Here is a 22,229-nt window from a genome sequence, read left to right as displayed (position 1 = left end):
ATCTTTAGCTTTTTAAGATAAATGGAATATTTGTCAGTTGATTTCTTCATTGTATTAAGGTACATAATGCAAATACTGCTAGCACACAATTAATTACATCTCTACCTAATTTTTCTTCATCATTTTTCCCTTCAAGAATTTTATGTGCAGAGCTGTAATAGCACATATGCTAACACATAACAAAGGACATTCATTATCTACACCCTTTATAACCACATTGCAAATGTCTACTACACAACCTGTATGGTTTTAGGTCCCTGTTGTAGCATTTGAACACCAGAGAGCAATTCAAACCTCTTGTTGCCTCGGGCTGTGTCTTGTACAGACAATGGAGTGAAGTAGCTGCAATACCTACTCTCCTCTGACCATTTGCTTCCTTACATGGAGGAGCCACAGTCATGCCATAAAATATTCCAGGTGCACCAGAGATGCTCACACTATGGTCACTTGTTAACAACTGGATAGGAATTATTATTGTAGTGCATTTTCATAGAAATATTTCTTTTAGTTTTGGGTTAAAGGGTTCATTTTTCCACTTGGTTTAGGTAAGGTGCCAGAGGACAGATCCAAGCAAAAAAATGGAAGGTATACTATAAACTGTTTTTTTTCACTGTAAAGTGAAGAGCAGGTTCAAGACCACCTGATGAAACTGAATAGCCACAAGTCTGTGGGGTCTGATGAGATGCATCCCAGGGTCCTGAGGGGAGTGACTGATGTTGTTAAGACATATTTGGGAAACCCTGGCAGTCAGGTGAAGTGCTCAGTGATTGGAAAAAGAGAAACATCATTCCTATTTTAAAAAAGGGAAGAAAGGACAACCCAGGGAAGGACATACCTTCCCTTTCCTGGGAAGACTGTGGAATAGTTACGCATGGAAAAATGTTAAGCACATACAATACAAGGAGATGATCCAAGACAGCCAATATGGCTTCATTGAAGGCAAATCATGTCTGACCAGTCTGGTGGCCTTCCATGATGGAGTGACAGCAACAGTTGACAAACAAAGACTGACAGATGTCAATTACCTAGATTCCGTCAGCTGGTCCCACATGGCATCCTTATCTCCAAACTGAAGACACGGATTTGATGTATAGAATATTCAGTGGATAAGGAACTGGCTGGATGGATGCAGCCAGAGTTGTGGTAAGTGCTCTCATGTCCAAGTGGACACTGGTGATGGGTTGTGTCCCTCAGGAGCCTGGCTTGGTACCAGGGCTCTTTAATACCTTTATCAGTGACACTGTCACTGGGACTGAGTGCACCCCAGCAAGTCTGCAGACCCGTGAAGCTGAATGGTGCAGTTGGCACCACAGAAAGAAGAGATCATATCCAGGGGGAAAACTTGAGAAGTGAGCCCATAGGAGCCTCAAGTTCAACAAATCCAGGTGCAAAGTGCTGCACCTGGGTCAAGGCAATGCCAGACGTGAGTCCAGACTGGGAGAAGAACTTTTTGAGAACAACTGAACTGAAAAGGACTTAGAGAGTTCACTTGCAGCCCAGAAGGCAAATGGTATCCTGGGCTGTATTAAAAGAGGGGTGGCCAGCAAATCAAGGCAGGTGATTATCCCCCTCCACTCTGCCCTCATGGGACCCCAAGTGGAGCGCTGTGTTCAGATATAGAGTCCCTAGCAAAAGAAAGATGTGGACCTGCCAGAGAGAGTCCACGAAAATGGTCAGAGGACTGAAGCATCTCTCCTACAAAGGCTGAGAGAACTCAAGTGGTTCAGCCTGGAGAAGAGAAGGTTCTGGCCAGAGCTCATTGAAGCCTTCGAATACCTAAAGGGTAAAAAGAGCAATGAGCATATTAGTGATAGGACACAGAGTAAATGGTTGTAAACTAAAGAATTAGATTTAGATTAGATCTTAGGAAGAAATTCTTTATTTTGAGGGTGGTGAGGCACTAGAACGGGTTGCCCAGAGATACTGTGTACGTCCCATCCCTGGAAGTGTTAAAGGCCAGCCTAGATGGGGCTCTGAGCAATGTGATCTAGTGGGTGTCATCTTGCCCTTGACAGGGAGTTTGGAATTAGATGATCTTTAGGGTCTCTTCCAACCCAAACCATTCTATGCAAAGGGGCATTTCCAGAGAGTGAAACAGCTGCTACCAACATCTGGGTAAGTACACTATATGTCTTACAGGGAAAAGGTTATTTTGGACTAGCTCTAGTATTGAAGGAATAAGGAAGTACTGAATGGCTGCAGGCATCAGTATTAATGAGACCTTAACTAAGACTCACCCACTCTTTTGCAACAGAGGCATTCTGAAATACGTATTAAAAAGTAATACAGCACAGAGATACTCAAAGGGCTGCAGAAGTTGAGCCAGGATTTCTTGAGATCTCCTAAATCATTATTTGTACAGGATCACACAAAGACTCTTCCAACCTTTTTGTGGTCTCATGAAAAGTCTAATCATTGATACCATGAAAACTTTTCCCTGTCATGAAATATCAAAAATATTCTATTTTGGACATTTGGTTGACTCAGTGTTACTAGCTTTCCTTTCCTCTCCTCCTTTTTTCCCTGCCCTCTCCATTTAACAGAATCCAATATTTCTTTGTGTAAATGGATGTACTTTGATATTTTAATCAGAATTAATTGCATCTGGATTGCTATCAGTTTCTCAAACTCTCAGGAATTTGCAAAAATTAGCTTATGCTGATATGTGAGACCAACAAATCGAAATTCTAGAGGAATATGGACTAAACACTAGCTAAATTATGTCAAAATGTCAAGAATTTCAGAAAACAGAGCACAGAGAACAATGAAGATTTTAAAGTGCACCTGCTTTGCAAGCAAAGTGCAATGGCTCCATGAGGTGAACACCGAGGTGAAAATTTTCATCTGAGGTGATAAAATCTGGAATTTCCAGACTTGGAAACTACCTTCAGCCAAACAATTATGTGGAGGAGGGGATGCTTCAAAACAATTTGTATTGTCTGTGAATGGTTATAGTGTGAAAAACAGACACACACTGACCAGTCAGTTTTGATATAAGCATATTATGCTTAGGTTTCATTACATCATTTACACCATGAGTTTAAATCATGTTGTGTTTGCACAAAGCTCCTCTTGATGCCCACAATTTTGCAGTAAAAGATACAGTTATTAAGGCACTTGTTATTATTATTTGAATTATTGTAATTAACATGGAAATGCTCCTATCTCCCTGTTCTGTTTGGCCTCTATAAAATCCTCTATGCATGGAGTAGTCCATTACTATATAAAAGAAAAACATTTAAGAGGTTCACTGCTTCATGTTTCCTTCTGCCAGTGATCGTTTTCCTTAAAGTAAGTATATTAAATGCTTTCTCAACTTACACTTGTGCCCTGCGGAAAGCTTCACTAAAAATAATTGTGTTTATAAACCTAGCGACAGATGTCGGGAATTTATCTCCTTACCATGGCAGGACACGCCCCCTCTATTCTCCAGATGGGGGATTAGCTGGGCAGAAGGAGGGACAGACATGGAGCTACAATGTTTCCTCACTATTTCCCTTAAGGGTTTCGGCTGAAACAAAGGACGAGATGCAGGAAAGGAAAGCAGCTCTGCCGTTTGAGGCTCGGGGTTACGGTGCGGCGCGACAAGCGAGACACAGCTCCACACGGGAATGACCCGCCCGGGGAAGGCGCCGGCGCTGGCCCGCCCGTTACCGCCCCCGCCGCGCCCCGCCTGGCCCGGCCCCGCCCGCGCCTCACACGGAAGCAGCCGCCCCCTTCCGGGAACCGTGTCCGGCCGTGCCCCCACCCCGCTCAGCCCTGCTCCTCCTTGGCCGGCACTGCGCCTGCGCACCTCGGCGCCCGACAGCGCGCTCCGCCCGCGGGGCGGGCACGGCGGGGCCGCGCCCGTGACGACGCTGCGGCCCCTGCGGCGCTCCCGGCCCCGCCCCGCCCCGGCCGGGCCCGCCCTCCGCCCCGGGCCGCGCGCGCGCCGCCGGCCGTGCGCGCGGAGGCGGCGCCAGGGCCTCACCTCGCGCGCTCCGCCCCTCCCCGCGCGCTCCTCGAGCGGGCAGCGGTGCGCGCGCCGCCGGCACCACGGCCGCAGGTGAGATGGGGGCGCGCGGCCGGGCCGAGCCGGACTGAACTGGACTGGACCGGACCGGACCAGACCAGACCAGATCAGACCAGGGTGAAGCCGCCGCCACTGCGGCCGCCGGGGCTGGGGCCGGGGGGAACGCAAGGACCCGGCTCCGCCCGCGTCGGGAGAGCTCCCCGGTGTGGGGGAAGCTGCCGTGCGGGCGGGGGCTTCCGGCGGCTCCGTACCCGCCGCTCTGCGCCGCCCGGGAATTAGCGTCGGGCTGCGGCTGCCGCCTCGCCGTGCCCGACTGGCGGTGTGCGCCTGGCGGCCCCACCCCGGGGTGTGGGGACGGGCGGGCGGCGCCCCGAACCTCCTGCAGGGGCCTGGTGGCCGCTCCCTGAAGGTTACGGGCGTCGACCTTGGCGACCTCCGGCCGCAGCCCGCCCGGGCGCGGGAGCGGCGGGGAAGGGGCGGTGGGGCCGCGGCGGGGTCCGGCCGCCTGTTGCGGCGGGGGGCGGGTGCGGCTTCCCGGGGCTGCGGGGCGCCCGCGGGCGCCGCCCGTACCTGCGGAGGGCGGGGCGCGGCCGCACCCGAACAAAGGGGCCGCGCCCCGGGGCTGGCGGGGAAAGGCTCGGGGCGTTCGCCCGGCGGGACCGGGCGGCGGCTGCGGCGGCGATTCCTGCCCCGGCCGGGTGCCGGAGACCCTGCGCGTGAATGTGGGCGCTGCGGTTTCTAGGGTGAGTAAGAACAGGGCTTCTGTAACATTTAATAGCTGCCCGCTTTCATGTGCTGGGCTTTTCTGTAGTCACTGATAACTAGATCTTGTGTTTGCTTGTGACACAAGGGAGAAGTACGAAGTATGCTATTAAGTTCCCCAAATGAAAGAGCCTTTCATGCTCACCTATTTGGTTAGGTATGCGATTTGGTGTTTGCTGTTGGGTTTCGTTTAAATGGAAGTTAATAGCTTCAGCTCCTTCTCCTTAATTGAGTCTTTAAAATGAAAATGTGAAGTGGGCCATAGGTATCCCAAGAGCCACCTGAAGAGTGATCTGTGTGTTTGTTTTGTAGCATCCCCAAACCGTCCTGGCAGGAGGACTGCCAAAATGTTTTTATTTCAGACTCAAAATGACCCTGATATTTTGTTTCATGCTTGCATTTCCAGTTCTTATTGGAAAGAGACTTGCGTTCTGCACTGCAAGACATTACACTTCCATAAGTCCAAGCAATATGTGCCTCTGCTGGTGTTTCAGTTCAGATACAGTTTTTTGTTCAGATCTCTCCATAACCTATCAGTTGTTCTTTGTCTTTTCCACTGAAAGTTAAACTGAAAAGAGAGGAGCTCCTGAGAGAGGGGCTGCACTGGGAGAAGATCCTGCTCTTCTGTTAGTTTTCAGGGTAATTGGTAGTGATTATACCTGGATTTTTAATTAAAAATCCACTTCTTTTCAGTTGACTTAATAATCTAATAGCATGTACCTCAACATTTAAGTCCTGAGAAACCGTGAGCATTCTTATTAGAGTGAAGAATAACTGTTTGATATGTCAATCTCTGATGTAGATTTAAATCCTTCATTCTGTGCTTGCATGACAGTTTGTCAAACGTTTTTTGTGGAAGCCTCTAAATGGTGGAAATTTGAGAAATTCATAGTGCTAGTCATGTTTACCCTTTATTCTTTTCTACAGAAATAGGTGAATATGACATAGTGTTCCACAAAAATATCAAAAAAAGCCTTCAGTCCACTGCATGAGAGGTCAGCTGTGAGGTTAAATAAGCTGTGTTGCTGGATAGTGAGTCTACTATTCCACTATTGGAAATTCCTTGATCTCAGTCTTTCCTTTATAGTGCTCTTTTGAATTTGAGTGAGAGAAAGATTACAGACATCCTAAGGTGAAGTATTTTGAGTTGAATGTTCTTTGACATTGTTGTAATAATGTTGTCTTTTTTTTTTTTTTTTTTGGACCTTAAGTAATCTTTAGCAATGAAAGTGAAAACTGGAATGTGTCCTAGCTTTGTAAACTCTGTCACCTGTGGTCACGTACTCTTGGATAAATAACCCACAGAAATAGAGGGCTGGTGAGGGGAAGGGATGGGCTGGGGAAAGCGGGGCAGGGAGAGATGTGGTTGTGAGGATAAAGCAGTGCTGGCTAAAGGTGACCAAGGAGGAGCACAAGACTGTTAAATAAGTGTAGTTGGAGAACTTGCCGTGGTCCATATATGTTCTGTATTCAGACTGACTTCTAGTTCCCATAAGAACAGTTGTGTTCTTAACCTCAGTTACTAAGTCATGCACCAATATCCCTGTATCTACTTTTTCTGAGGCATTATCCTGAAACAAAGATGTTCCATCTAAGAAGTGGTTTTGCTCCTGTTAAATTTCAAGTGTATCTGATTTGGAAGAAGATAATTGCTGAGGCAAAAGATGCTGCTATCTTAGAAGCTGATATATGGCAGTCTCAGATGTCAAAGGATACTGTAGATACAGTGTCTTCTTATGTGAAAAGTTGTTTAGGCACTTCATTTCAGCCAACAACAGCTTTTTTTTTTTTTTCCCTGCAGTTTTACAACTGAAGAAGAAATAATTATATGAGAAAAATCTTTTAACTTTGTGATTAGATTTGGTTGCTTTGCCGTCCTAGCAAGTAGTGTAGGATCTAGTGGTCCTGGGAATCAGTGTCTGATGTCTTCTTCTGGGAACACCCCACCCCCTTGAAAGTGCTTATAGCCAGCTTCCAGTAAACTTCTAATGGCTCCAAGCTATGGAAATTACTTTGCATCTAAATTGAAATCTGTTTTATGTGAACAAGGTAGTTTGGTAGGCTAGTGACAGCGTTCTTGTGAACATATTGTGGGCTGCCTGCCTCAAACACACAATTACAGGACAACTGTGTTAGGCTTCCTTTCTACCTTATGAAGAATTTATATGAGGAACCAAGAAAATAGAACAGTTCTTATTGTGTATGTCCACTAAATGTTCTGCAAAATATTTTGCATTTTATAATTTGCTAAGTAGGGAAGAAACTGTTACATTTTATTAGTCTGTTGCAGTACTTAAAATTAGCTCTCAGGATAGTTATAAAAAGTTATTTTTAAGGCTTACTGTCTGCAGAATCTGAAAATGGTCATAGTCATTGTGGATATAAATAACTTAGAGCTGCTTTATAGCAAATGTACCTTGCAGAGCAGGGGATCATTGAATCCTGTTTTACTACTTGTCCTGTTTTCTTAACTCTTGTGAGTCAGAGCACCTAAAGCCCAAGGATTTATCAGTGGTTACAGCTACGTGTTGAATCCCTTTGGTAGTTGTGCAAACCCTAATCACCAGGTTAGGCTTGTAGGTTAGAGCTTTAGGGACTCTTTACAGCAGAAAAAAAAATCTGTAGTTCCCATAGAAAAAACAATATGAGATTGAAAGGTAGGAATAAGTAGGAAAGAAATGTAGTATAGATTAGGTAATGCTGCCTTAGAATGAACCATTGAGAGAGTTCATTGCCTTTGCCCAGAGGAGGGGCTTAGTATTTACTAGTCATATTTTGTTTGGGATTTGGTTTGTCTCTGTCAAAATTTCCAGCACCTTTGGGACAATAGATTGGCAACACTGAAGTGTCCATGCTTTGCACAGAGGGGTAATACTGGAGAAAGGTGTGTTGGAGATGTTAAATGACTTGGGCAGTTACTACAGAGAATTCAAAGTAAGCCATGCTGTAATCAGTTTGTAACGGAGAGGAGCCAAGAATGTAAAGAAGGTAGAACAAACAAGAGATGTAGAGCTGGTTGCATGGTAACTCTGCAGTTGTTACTTTAGTGGAATTGATGATGCTTATTTTGTGATATTGACTCCTTAGTTGAAGTAATTATAATGTACATTGAATTCCTACCAGTAAAGTTCATGCATTGTATGTACGCATAATGCATTGTGTTTTTCTGTATAATAGTGTGTTTGCATCATTTGATGCAAGAGTGTGGAAATGTCTGGTGCAGTGGCCCACAAGGTTTCATTAAAAATTGGCATGTAAATATACTGTACCAGCAAACAAGTATTTCTGCAAATTATGGAAAATGCTATTTATGAAGGTACTTTGCACCTATGCTTAGTAGGGAGGCAGTAGGGATCAGCCATGCATTCAGGCCTTGGTACCTGTTTCATTTTATGGTCTGAAACACTAATTTAATAGCCTTCTGTACTGCTGTAAGACTTGATCTTTAACTCTGATCATTGTTTCTGAGAGTCTGACAATGCTGTATGCATAGCACCTACACACAGGCAGCCAGAAATGTGTTTGTCAACATGAAATAGATTGCAGTAAACATGGAAGTCTTGCAAAAATGAAACATCTGTGAAGAAAGTGAAAAGCCAGCTATGTGTGGAACAGTCCATCTCTTTACTAGTACTCCCATTCAAGCCCGTCAGGCAGTGTAGAGTAAAGGAGATTTGTCATTTCAAGATGTAGCAGAGTAGTCCTGTTGGTATAGCTGGGTGTCCTGACGAGGCTTTTAACACAGAAGTAGTTCATACCAGCAACACTTTGTCCTCTGGGATTTATTTCAGATCTCAAAACAGAAGAAATGATACAGACAGGAAAACAATGTTAATGTGCCAGACATTAACATCTGCGGGCATGCTGTCTCAGTCACAAAACCCACACTTGATGGGTGAGGGCATGCAGTGTGAGGGGTTTGAATAGATGGACCCCAAGGCCTTACTCAAAGCAACTCATCATTGACCATCTGTCCCTGTTACCTTTGGAGATCAAAGTAAGCAAAATCACTGAATCCAAGTGACTGTTGTGTGAAAGCTATTTTGGGATGACACCTCTAAATCACAAAGTTCTTGCACACTTAAACACCTGAATTAATTTTACCTATGTAGTGCAACATGCACATAAGCTTCATTCCAATCCTCAGAACACTTGTATTTTAAGAAATAACACTGCACTCTTATGAAAAATGGTTTTTATAAGGTCAAAATTTATAATGTCCAAATTAAAAGTTCATTGCTATGCTTCAGTGACTGGTCAGTAGAGTCATGACTGGTGGCTTAGTGCACTTTATCACAACTTGAATTCTCTGATTTTTTAATAAATTAACATTTTTTAAGTTGTTACTGATTTGAAAATGAATGTGAAATTTATTTTACATTGATGTAGTTTACATATTGAAGTCAATGATACAGCACGGGTCTTTATGAGTGTGATTTATTAAAGCATCTTTCTGTACTGGTCCAGATTGCATATTTTTTGTCTGCTGCTGATTAGACCTGATGGCTTTGAGGTTCCAGGCTTCATATTCAGTAGAAGGAAAGTATATAATAAATCAGGGAAACTTAACCTAGAAAGAAAGCACTGTGTTCTGGAGTCCTTCTCTATACAGTCCAGTATTGTCACTCAGAATTTAAGGAGCAGATGCATTAGACTAAATATCAGAAACTGCTTTCAGTTCAGCAAGTTTACCATCTAAAATGTTACTAAAAGGTGAGTATTGTAAGGAAGAAAATATAGCTACAGGTAATATTCATCATTAATTTCAGGTGTTCTGGAACAGCTCAGAGTACCCTGTAGGAAGAGACTCACTAAATTGAGATGTGTGAAATGAATGGGAGTGCTTGATTGTTTTTCTCTATTTAATGAAGTCTGTGGTAAGAAAAATAATGAAAAGTTAAGGTACTGATGAAGAGCAAGAAGGCTGCTCATCTGAATGATTAATTTGATTTGCATCAGTACTCAATTTTTTTAGTTTATAGTGTAACATGAAGGTCTTTTAGAAAAAAATCATGATAATAACTTGAATCTTGAGTCATTATTTAAACTTTTTATCCTTGTTCTTCTGCTTTTAGAGGAAAATGCTCAGTTTGGACCTATATATATTCCATATCTTAAATGCCTCTTTGCTTTGGTAAGAAATCCCATTGCAGACATTGCCAACTGGTTTTTCTTGAGTTGAGAGCATGGGAAGTCATAATTTATAGGTTGATGATGTTGGAGAGGTCAGTAGCTGATTCACAAAATGTTTTAGGAAGGCCTGTGTGTGTATACCCATGCAACTGTCTCCCTGTGGATCACTAATTTTGGCAATGTAGTTACTAGTTTACTGATGGGCTTCAAGTGACAATTACATTTAAAGATTGTATAGTGTAGCCACTCACAAAAATGCTGGAATTTCTCGGCTCTTCTTTGCCCCAGAGCCAGAGTGAGATATGAAATGTTTCGGTTTGGAATAATTCTGAAACCTTAGGAGGTCCTGATTTTTGATTTCTTCACTGTCCTGCCTCTTTAATGTTGTTCTTTGGATCTTAATGAGAAAGTTGTTTCTTTTTAGGTAACTTTGTTTAGTACATGTTGAACTTCAGTAGAAGAGCATCTTTTTCTAAAAGTTACGTGAAAGTTAAGCTGTATCTGTTGTATTTGCTGTCTTGAGAAGTTGTTTGAATTTTATGGCTCTTGCAGTCAAAGCAGTTAGAGGAATGAAGTAAACTAACAAAAATATTCTCTGCAAGATGTGTGAGTTAGAACTGAGACCATGTTTATAACAAGCAGAGTTTGTGACTTTCTTCAGATTGGAGTATTTTGAAGAACATTCTAAAAACAGCCTTAAGATCTAATGATCTTAAGAGTAGTTTGGAAAATTTGAGGAAAACAGTCTGTTATTTGAGGAGTGAAGCTAGTGTAATCTTTCTAATAAGTTTTACTACAGTTTTAGGAGAGAAGAGTATTTTTACAAGTTTGGGGAAAAATATGTTTCTCTGAGGGAAAACTGAAACAGAAACAATCTTGTAGCCAGGTACTAGGATTTCTTTTCAGATAGTATGAACAATGAAATATAATATAATAATACTGAAACCTAACCCAGTCAGAATGTCATGGATGGCCAGGGGTTTGAAGGAGATATTAAAACTGCAATGTAATTCCAGTTTTACTACAAACTAAGACAAGTCATACTATCATCTATGAACAATAGGAATGAGTTTTAATAATGCTAAGTTTTCCAGACTTTATGCGGTACTCTGACTGCATATGCATTAAGGTAAAAGACATAAACCCCTCAAGGAGAAAAGCAGTAAAATTAGCTTCTGACTCTGTGGTGAACTGATGCTAATACAAGTACTGCCACTGAATTGAAAGCTTGCAAGTGACCAGCTGAAAAGAAGATGTTTTCATAAGTCAGTGGTAGTGAAGGTTTCTTAGGCCAGAGAAAACCATGGAACATTGAAAAGGTATTAGATCACGTCCTTCTCACAAGAATTTGAAAGGTTGTGTGTACAGAAAGGAAAGCAGTTCATACTTGCTACTGTTTAACATTGCAGCATGTGTTAAATTAGAATTAGTTAAATGTTGATAAAGATGCTGGATTTCACTGTAGACAGACTTCTATAGTAGTTTTTCTGTTGAGAGACTGGCCTTTAAAATAACCTGAGTTTAGCCCCTGCTGGAATGCCTTTAGCTGGAATGCCTTGAGCTTTTGCATTCCTTGTTAGGTCATAGGAGGAGAGACTCACTTGAGACCCATCCACCTTAATGGTGCCTTTTCCAAGAGTCTTTGCCTTTGGAGTATGATTAAAAAACTAATTTTTGTGTTGTTTATCAGAAGTTTTTAATAGCTGCTTCGCTTGGTTCCCCAGATAGTCAGAAATGAATGTTATGTTTGCTCCTGTGTTCTGAAATTGATCTGTGATTTTAACATAGATTGCTTTGGAAAGAACTTTTTTTACATAGCCTGTTCTGTTAAAACTTGGAACTTAGGCACATTCTTGTCAAGTCATTTAACAGTTCTGGGTTACTGCGTGCATTGTAAGAGCTGTAATTCAATTCGAAACAGGAGCAAAAAGCAATTTTTAAGTTTGCAAACATTCAGTTTGAAAATCCCTTCTGTGGTACTGCAAGAAAAGTGTGATCAGTATTTTAAGCAGGAAATGATGAAAATCACCTTGCACTGGCACTTGATGTGAAAATTGTTAAATTGACATGAATGTTAATAATTTCATATTTCATGAACTGAATGCCCTCTGTTTCTAGCCATTGCAAATTTAATGCCCATAATATGTGAAATAGCCATGAAAGTCTATTGTGTATTGTGATTGGCAAGCGTATATTGAACTAAAAGACAATTCATTGCCCAACTGGGTCCTTTGGGTCTATTAGATTACCTCTATCAATTTGTCAAATCATATATCTAACAATTTTAGGATAAATGGCATTTAAAAATGGGGAGAGATCCACCTAACAGTGTTTCAGCTTTATGTGTGTTGTATTACTGGGCAATATCAGATCTATAACCATTTGTGTTCTTGAATCACCTATTCAAAAGGTTTTTGTGTATTTGCAAACCAGTCTCATTCAGTGAGTCGTGCCTATGAAATCATTTTTCTCTGAATAAAACAGAAAAATTATGATTTTAGGAGGAGAAATTTGTACTGCATAGGATATAAACAGGAGACATTACTGAAACAAAATACGGCTGCATAAGTAATGCTCTTGCAATAATACTACAAAAAAAAAAAAACTTGTGCATTTTTAATTAGGTGGTAAAACAGATGGCAAAGTCATAAAATGAATGAAGTAACTTATTTTGCTAAGTCAGATTTCACTAAAGAAATTTGCTGCAGCTGCATGGTTCCTTAGAGGAATAAAAGGAAAATTTTGAAGTGCGAAATCCAACATGCTCATATTTCACTAGGTTCCATTTGGCTGGTGTATTGGTGCAGTCTGCCTGTGGGAGAGAGAATGCTTGCCTGTGTTTGTGAAGAGGAGACAGAACTTGGTACTACCTGCTTCTTGGTGTGTCTCATTAGTGCCCTGCATTCAGTGCTGTGTGCTTGTGCCATTTGTGCTGTGGCCTTTGATGTAAACGTGCTTGCACCTGCTGGAGCACTCATTTCCTGCATCCTTCATTGTTAGAAGCTCTTTTATTAGCCCGAGATGTGAAAGAGAATGTATTGCAGTATTCCTACTCAGTTTTTGCTGAAACTTCATTCACCTAGGCACTGACTTAAGGAAGAAGGCAATGCCTGCCTTGAAAATGCATTATTTGAAAGCTTAGACTTTTTCTTTGTCAAGAGTTTCATAGGAGTGTTACTCAAACAAGGCTCCTGTGTTTGTTCTGTCTGTGCTAATATTTGAAAGAATTTAAGGGTGTTCATGTGAGAATTTAAGGGTGTTCACCATAGTACTGTTATGACTGGCTAACAAGGAAAAGTAGTTGTTTGAGCACGATAAATTCCCTGAGCTATCAGCATCAGAACTTGTCTTGGTGTGACAAGAGAAGCCTGCAAAACAACAAGATGAAGTCCTAACCTATAGAAGGGATGCTGTCTGCATCCCTTCTATAGATTCCATAAGATTGTTGGGTGCAGTCTGCCATGAGCCTAAGGACTATTTTGCTTTGCAGATACCATTTGTTTCTAGGTTTCTCTGTCAAGAGTTGGCTTTCCTGCCTTAGAGCAGTAAAACTGTCTGGGTGCAGTTTTATGTTTAGTCAATATGGATCTTGATTGTCATTCTTTCTGGCTGTAAAAATGACCATGCAAATGTGTGCTGTTTCTAGAAAATGCACATCTGACATTCTGAACTTCTAAAGGAGGACTAGGGTTTTTAACAGTGAAAAAGATACTTGGGTTAGAGGAAAACCTATTTTTTCAAGAATGTCTTGGGAAGCTACCTTCAGACATTTCTCAAAGAATTTACTTCATCAAGCCAAGTCAATATTTAAATCTTCCTAAAATTTCTATAGTCTGTATCAAAGGGTAAATGTACAGGGACAAAAAGGACACACTTATGTGATTGAGATTGCTTTTGAAATACCATTGAACTAAAACCCCTGAATTTTTGATACTGAATATGCTGTGGACAAGTTTTGAATGCAGTGCTCTTGAACTGCACTTTTAGAAGTGCACTGCTGAAGCTCATGCTGCAAGCTCTGGCATAGTGCCTTCAAGGGAACTCCATTCTTGTTGCTTTCTAGAACAGCTGGAAGCAGCAGTTCTGTGCAAGTGTCAGTGAAGCCTAGCTTATCATTAATCAAAAGTTAGCTTCCAGATGTGCTTTCTTGTACTTGAAACATAGGATAAAAATCTTGTATATCTTAGGTGGCACTAACTTAAATGTGTCCTTGAAATGTTTCACTGAGTTCTTATTGGAACAGCACTAGTTAAGAACCTGAGCTGTTGATTCTGCATTGCTAAAATTCATCCTTGTAGGCTGTATGTTGACTCTTACATTTTGGAGGGGATGGGGGTTGGGAAGAGTGTCTTTGTTCTATATCAAATGCATCTCCCATGAATGTAACTTGACTTTTGATTATGGATAACTGATGTGGGAGGCTCTTCCACAGATGTCCCCCTCATCTGTTTCTGCCTTTCATGGTAAAAAATCAGCTGTAGTACTGTAGTACCTGTTTTCTGCCTTCCCTCTGAATCCATAGAAGTCTGTGGATAGGTTTGACAGGCTAGTGGCCTGTAGTAGTAATTGTTCATTATTCTGTTGTGTCTGCTGTGGCTGTTAATTCTTTCCTCGTGGTGTATAATCTTAAATCAATACAAAACAAATGCCTTCTGTTAATGTGCTAGATTACAGATCTTCATGTTTACAAATTGAATATGGAAGAAGACATGACCCTTACCCTTTGGGTTAAAGCACTTCAGCACTGTCAGAAAGCTGAGTGCCCTCAATGATTACAATAGACTGGGAGAGGGCACCAGCCACATACTGAACTTGTAGAAGCAGTAACAGTATTCTAGACTCTTATGTAAATGTGTATATTATCAAAATTATTTCGCTGTGTAACTTTAGTCTGTTGGGCTATGAAAGCAACCTTTAACCTTGTGTAAACCTTGGTGGTGGTCTTGAGTTTGCTGCTCTTCCCACTTATCTTTGGATCAGTCCAGATATGTGGATGTGACAGTCTGGTCAGAGAGAGAGAAAGCTAGATAAGCTTTCCCATGAATTGGTCTGGGAAGCTTTAGGGACCTGGAGAGAAAGAATGATAAACAAATGGTAAACAATCTGCAGGTGGTGTTTTTAGCAAGTTGTTTTTCTCATAAAGAGGCTGTCTTCTTAATTAGCCAATCATGTGAAATGTGTTGATTAAATGACCAATCAGGTCCACCTGTAGCAAACCAGTGTATGAAAGAAGAGGTCTGAATAAATGTGGGGCTTCTAGCCTCTGAGCTTTCTGATCTGAGTGTCTGTCTGTCATCTATTCCTGATTCAATAGTGACACAGATAAACCATTGCAAGTATCTAGAATTCTTCCCAGTGTTTTTAAATAACCATTACATAACTTGAAAGAAGTGAGATATCTTTAACAGGTGCTGGATTATGGTTGAGGAGCCCTAGAACACTTGCATTGTTTTGCCACAGTGTTTATAGGCTGGAAGTGCCGTAGTTTTGCTCTCCGTGTGCTCAGCTATGTGTTGTTCTGGGCTGTCTTTGGTACCAGAAGACTTGATTAGGTAATGTATCTGTTCAAAAAAAAAAAATAGATTAGTTCTTGTCTAGAGCAATTTCTTAAGTCCTTTGCCACCTAATAGTTGCACCAGTGCTATTGGGAGAAAGGACGTGGGAATATCAGACAGAGTGTTGGAAGTTCAGTTTGTATCAGCCTTGCAGATACACACACTTGGGCTCAAGGGTTCTGTGTTTTGTCTGCTGTTTATGTGGACAGCGATGTAGTTGCTTAATTTTCTTTTCTATGCACTACAGGGTTTGAAATCTTAAGACTTTCATTTTGTTCTAGACTGTTTCTGTTGTTCAGTTTGTCAGGGTTTTCATGTGCTGCTCCATAGGGGTTTCAAGAAATTTCCTTATGGAAGTACTTCCCCAGAAGTCATCTTGCAGGTAGCTGAAGAGGCCTTTTAGTAAGAAAATGCTGAAATGATTCTTTAAAGCATAAAAAATAGATATCTGTTCTCACTTCAGAAAGTGCAGTCTAGTTCATGGCCATGCCCAGAAGTTGGCACTAAGGCCCTGTGAAGCCTCTGGGAAAACTCTTGGAAGTCTGTGAACTTGTTTCTTGTGTTTTAGTGACTTCTTGCTAGAGAAATTGCAGTTCTTCTGATGATGTCTTAGGAGTCTAAAGCTGTGGGCATGAGGGAACTAGTATTCTTTATAACACAAAGGAATTTATGGGATGGATGGACCTCTGATACTGGGTGAAGAGCTCCCTGGTTGACTTTTCCAGTTTAAGTGCCTGGATACAGTTATGATTTGAAGTACTTGTGTCAAGGAGCTGGGAAATTTGGGCCTTTTGCCTGAGGAAATTTGCTTCTGCTGAGAGATAGAACTGAAGTCAGTCTTCTGCCCTTTACTTTTGTTAGTTTATGTGTAGTCAGTCACCATAGTAAATATGTTCTGTGGGTGTGGGAGGCATAAGCACCTGCTAAGGTGTGCCCTAGAAAGCTTTGGAAAGAAGGATTCTTACGAAACCTTGAATGTGATTTATGGGAAGCTTCATATCTTAATTCCTAGTTCAAAATGTTTATGTCAAAGGATTATTCTCAGGACATAGGGAAATACTTGCTGTGAAAGTTTCTAACTTGTTATGAAGCAGAGTTTCAGGAGGCCTGTTTGTTATCTAATGAGATTACTCATTACTAAGATAGGTTTGAACATTTGGATTCCTTCTTTTCTTTCTCTAGTCTACTACTTAAAGTTTGTAGTGATTATTTAACATTTGAAATACTTGTTTTACCTGAATAAAATACTGATATTCCTTTGTGCAGAGTATGGCTATTGTGCATTGAAACTATAATAAAACACCATCAGACTTGATGACACAACAATAATGCTGATCTAACTTTTAAAACTCCCTTATTCTCTAGTTCTTAAAGCAGCTGGTATCGTGTTTCATCTGTGTCCTCACATATCCTATCAATCTCTGGGTCATGGGGTGTTTCTGCTGATCTGGTTTGAATCTTGTAATTGGAACCAGATGCTGGGAGGGTTAGATTCTGCTTGCCTGGAGTTGCTTCCCTCCTTTTCCAGGAATGCTTTTGCTGCAGAAATATCTGAATCATTTGTGAGGAGTCTTCCAGATATTTGGCACTTAGTATTCTAGTGCTATTTTCAAACAATGCATTCTCAAGTATACTTTTGCTCTTGTTAACAAAACTGAAACTATGGGACTCAATAAACAATTTAATTAACTGGTTGAATTTGTGATATTTTCACAACAGGTAAGATTATATTGCTGCATGGCCCTTGGACGGGAAAGATGTTGCCACTTTTCAAAATTCTTGTTTCTGTGCTTTTTCTTAGAAAATTGAATTTGGAATTTGTAGGTCACGTAAGGCAACAGAGTTTTGATACACTTCAGGAAATTACAAAACTTTGGAGAATTTTTTAACTCTCTTTAGAAAAGAATTGCCATAGATTTTCACTTCAGTGAAATAAGGTGTGGATTGTGTTTCTAGAGGTGATATATACTAAGTGTAAAGTGCAGAGTTGTGCAGGCATTAATTTCTTCAAGTTAAAAAAGTTATTTGTTTAGAGCAATATGAGTTTCCACTGTAAAATTTTCTTTAATTATTCAGTAAGTAATTGATAATTTTTGCCTCTCTGGAAGTATTTTGGCCAAAGCATATTAAGTAGTTCTTGATATTGTGCAGGCAGCTCACATACTGCAGTTAAATTATTCCTGTTCCTTCAAATGTATCAAGTTCTAGCTCTGTTAAACAGAGTAAAGGTGGGTGCAATAATGTATCAGCTAGCAGTTGTAATTGATGCTTTTTATATAAAGCAGTGTTCAGGGAAGAAAATTACTCATCTTAAAAGTGAGTGGGTAATGAGGTTAATATGACAGACTTTCAAATCTTTATGTAATCTTCTCTTAAAGGAAAGGAAATGAACTAGGATTTAGTTTTGATGTATTAGTTTTATGTAGGCTATGAAGTTGACAATAAAAAATTGTTTTGCAATTGATGAAAGGCACCACTATCTCTACTTATTAACTAGAACCAACTATGCTAAGTGTACCAGCTATCTGTAAATACAAGCTATGTTTAACTAGACCCCTTCAAACAAATGTCTGCAGCAAATCAAAGTCCGCCTGTTAAGGACAACTGCATATTCACAAGGCCTGCATTCAGCTTTATGCATAGTGGTGAAGAAGATGCCAGCTGAACTTGTGCCTGTAGTGATGTGACTTTGGTGTAATGCTTTTCTTTTCCTGGTCTGTTCTCGTTTACATTGCATTTACAAGACTCCAAGGAATTAAAATGAATGGAATAGCTTCTAGACTTCTTTTGGTCACCTTGTGTAAGACAATGAGACTGATCATATGCTCTGTTCTTTGTTAGCTTTTGGCCTCTTGGCCAGTTTTGGGTACATTTTGACAGAGATGTAGGTATCTTGGATATGATTGTTTCTATAAATTTCTTCAGTATTTGGTGCTGGCTAAATATGGGGAATTCTGTACCCTGTGATCCACAGTGAAGGAAAGAAAGCAATCTAAATTGGTGTCTATTGCCCTTTTTGGATGGTGTGCAGCTCTTCTGTTGGCCACTTTTTTGCTCTCCTTTAGTGTATGAACCTTGGGATTATTGTACTGGGGAGGGATGGAGAGGACAAATGGAATGGATATGTAAGGAAACATGCTTTGATTGGTTTGGAGCAAGTTATTCTGTAAGAAAAAGCCAACTGAAGAATAGGACAGCTTAAGAAGAGTCATTTCAGTTGAGTGAGGGATAAAACCCATAAGGGTTTTTTGCCCATAAGTATATTTTTATCTCCATTTATTTGGCTGAAATAGTAAATAGGAGGACAAAACAAAGACTAAGAAAGAGAGACTAAGGATTCCTGCTTTTTGGGTTTTTTCTTTCCTAACTTATATTTGCAAAAATTTCTCCCTGAAAATATTGTCCCTGGAGATCAAAACTGCTTTTTGAGCTGCTACCTGATTATCTCTTACTCTTCTGGAGCTAGAGGTAACCATTGTGTGTTTGAAGACTGTGCAGAAGTTAACACAATACTGTGTCTAAGTTGTGTTACACTATCCAGCGTGCTCCTCTGGAGGCTGGAGCTGCATGTTGTGTTTAAATCCATGGGGGACTAAAGGCAACACTGTAATTTTTGTGCAGAGGACCTGTGTGTGCCGGTTGTAATGTATAAAAGTTTCCGAGAAGTATTGATACAGGTAGAAGCCAATCACTTAAGACAAGCAACAGCTTTATAATTCCAGATGGAAATTCCTTGATGATCTTAATAATGTAAAAATAAACGTTATTTTGCTACCTACTCTTCTTTCCTTTGATCAGATTTCTAGACTGTTGGACAAGACACTGTCTTGTCAAATATCACTGATGCTAACATGAATTATAATTCCTACTCCTGCAGTTCTTAGTTAATCTAATTGCTTGCTAGCCTGACTCAAAAAAACCCAAAAAAAATCCTAGCTCCAGTTGGAAAACTGCCATTAAATGGAGCACAGAATCATGGGTGTGTTTATCTGCAAGCAGGCAATAAAACAGCTGTAGGAGCTTTGAGAACTGCTTACTTTGTCTGAGCAGTCAGAGATTCATTTGCTTGTGTCTTTATCTGCTCAAATATGTTGGGAAAGGGCAGCTTCCTAGGAGTTTATCTGCAGTAGAGTGAGGACTGATCCATAGCACAGTGGTTAGGCAATGTCCTTGCCCTTCTGAATGAAGACGCTGCATTACATTGCTGAGCCAGTTCAGCTTTTGCTTCCGTTCCAGCTTATTGAACCACATGAAGAACTGTTTAAGAGTAAACTTTTGTATATGTTACCATCTGAATTGATGTGCTGGGATTTCCAGTGGGTGTGGTGAAAAGCTGACTTGTGCAAATGGATAATGTAGCTGTTGACAGCACCACGCTTGGCTCTTTGTGAACATCTTTCTTCTGCAGGTGACGTAGGATTTCACTGTAGGATAATCCTGTGTTTATCTTCTGACCTGCAAGTAATTTTGCACTTATTAAGCAAAATTAAGCAATGCCATGGTATGTTTATGAAGGAAGTATGCTTTTTTGAGCTTCACACAGCAGGGTTCTTGCCATAGTCTCTGTCTGTTTTATCATAATTATAAAGTAGGACAGTTCAGTAACTAGATATGACCCAAATTAATACTACTTATGAAAATAAGTCAGGCTACATAAATTACAGGCAGAAAGACTTTGCATGAAACTTCATCTCAGGTGCTTTACTGTTAAAATTGGAATCTAGGTTCTTTGTTTTTCAAAGCACACTGAAACAGGTAGAATTGTGCCAATAGCTTAGAACTTATCCCTTTCAAGGTCTTTCTTCTCTCTGGCACAATATTTGCTCTGAAGCAGTCTCTTCGGATTAAGTGTTGTTTGCACAGTATCATATTGTGTTGTACTTGCATTGTTTGTGAATTATTCCTCTATTTCCACATTGTCTACTACTCAAGAGACCTAAGTTTTTGCCAGCATTATGTCTTTATTGGCTTGTGAAGAACTTGGGAGTAAACTGACATCCCTGAGCCACTCTCCTACTCCAAAAGGTGTTTATGACAAGCTTATCTTGAAGATTTCAAGTCTGTGGTAGTGTATCTTTTCAGTATCTTAATGGAATGTTGTTTACTGACAATTATTTGTCAGGATCAAATTGGAAATGGAAATGTTTTGGGTTTTTTATGGGTCAGCTGTTGCAGAGAGTACAAAAAGTGGCAACTTGTTTGTCACACTGGGACACTACTTGTTAAATTGTTAGTTGAAGTAAAATATGAATTTTCACATTGCTCAATCTACTTAAAGACTGGAGATTAATTTACAGCAAATATTACAGTGAAATATTGCTACTGTGCATTTAAATTTTTTTTCAGACTGTAGTATTGTTAGCCCAAACTCACCTGAGCGAGGTCCTGCTGAGCTCATTTGGACTGGTTCCAGTATTGGAGTACTTATGGAAGAATAGTCTATTTTCATGCTTAGTAAGCTTAGAGTTGGTCACATCCAGGTGGATATTGGAATTTAACATTTGCAAACTGAGCTGTTGATAGTGGAATTCAGATTAATTTTCTTTCTTACTTGTCTGACATACATACTAAGAAGCATCATTTTCAGGATGTGTTTTTCCTTTTAAGAGAAAAGTGCACAAGGAAAAACAATGTAGTAGGTTGAAAGTGTGACTTGGAACTATTTATTTATATATGTTCTTGTACTCCCTCTTGAGTAAAAAGAAAGAAATGGTTCTTTTTAAGCCAAAACAGAAATGTTTGCTGTTTTCCATCTTCTTTTAAAAAGAACTTGTACCATGATATTAGTTGTATTTCTCTGCTATATTTCTGTACTGAGTACGGCACCTTACTTATGCTTATTTTGCTTAGATAATCTTTCCAGGGAAAATAATTTGACTTACTTTTCAGTTGCATTTTCAGAATTATTTGCCAGTAGAATGGGTAGCTGTGCTGATGTGATCTCAAGAGTTTTTTACATAGTTTGGATTTAGCTTGGTAGGCAGATAAGTCCCACTGCTTGCTCGCTCCCCCTGCCACTTGTGGGAGGGGGGAGAGAATTGAAAGGATAAAAGTAAGAAAACTTATGGGTTGAAATAATGATAACTTAGTAAATATTTTTTTAAAAGGAAAACAACCCCAAGAGAAGTTATTAAAAGAAAATTTGCTCACTGCTAGCTGACCAACGCCCAGCAGTTCCTGAGCAATGGCAGTGCTGACAAACTTCAAACCTCTCTGACAACTTTTATTGCTGGGCTGTGGCATGGTGATATCTCTTTGGTGGTCCTCAGTAGCTCTCCTAGCTGCTTGCTGATCCCCAGCCTGCTTGTTGGCATGGCAGTGTGAGAACCTTGATGGCGTGTATTTATTTTACTTCCATGAAGGATTGGCTTCATCTCAATGAAGCTTTAGTCATGGTGCTTTTATACTACCTGCATCACTGCTAACAAGGCCTTGGTGCAGGGCCTCAACTAGGGTTTTTGATATCAGTTTGAAGGAAGTTGTCATGCTTCACATTCTGATTGTTTAAGCTGCACACAAGGGTAATTCATTATGCAGTAGGATGTAATTTTAGTGTGACTTTATAAAATAATCATGATGGCTAAAGGTAACAAGGTAATCATGATAAGTTACTATGCTGCGTTATTATCTGGTTGTTATATAACTCAGAGCGATGTGAATGTGCTGGTTTTGTGTTTTTAATTAAAATATGAAAATTGCATTTGGTTTTCAATTGCTACCATAAATCTTCCTTGTATTTACATATGTAATGTAGATGTCATTGTCTC

The 22,229-nt window shown here is 40.5% G+C and overlaps 2 protein-coding genes across 3 annotated transcripts in view; one reads left to right on the top strand and one right to left on the bottom strand.

Annotated features, from left to right (window-relative positions):
- LOC113459267 (mediator of RNA polymerase II transcription subunit 1) overlaps window positions 1–3,700 on the bottom strand; it is a 28,407-nt gene extending 24,707 nt beyond the window's left edge. Inside the window, exon 1 of the mRNA XM_026793427.2 lies at window positions 3,403–3,700. Coding sequence (XP_026649228.2) covers window positions 3,403–3,405 — 3 coding nt within the window. The 5' untranslated portion in view covers window positions 3,406–3,700. The remainder of the gene's footprint in view (window positions 1–3,402) is intronic.
- Window positions 3,701–3,903: 203 nt separating this feature from the next.
- The window catches only part of RALA (RAS like proto-oncogene A), a 30,238-nt gene continuing 11,912 nt past the window's right edge, over window positions 3,904–22,229 (top strand). Inside the window, exon 1 of one of the 2 annotated variants that reach the window (XM_005486998.4) lies at window positions 3,904–4,045. The gene's annotated coding sequence lies outside the window, so the exon portion shown is untranslated. Of the gene's footprint in view, window positions 4,046–4,577; window positions 4,756–22,229 lie in introns of those variants that run through there. The other variant, XM_005486999.4, reaches the window with a different exon arrangement.

This window comes from Zonotrichia albicollis, chromosome 1 (assembly GCF_047830755.1).
Source record: "Zonotrichia albicollis isolate bZonAlb1 chromosome 1, bZonAlb1.hap1, whole genome shotgun sequence".
Taxonomy (NCBI): domain Eukaryota; kingdom Metazoa; phylum Chordata; class Aves; order Passeriformes; family Passerellidae; genus Zonotrichia; species Zonotrichia albicollis.
The sequence above is the reverse complement of the archived record's forward strand: the minus strand, read 5'-3'. Positions and strand labels throughout refer to the sequence as shown.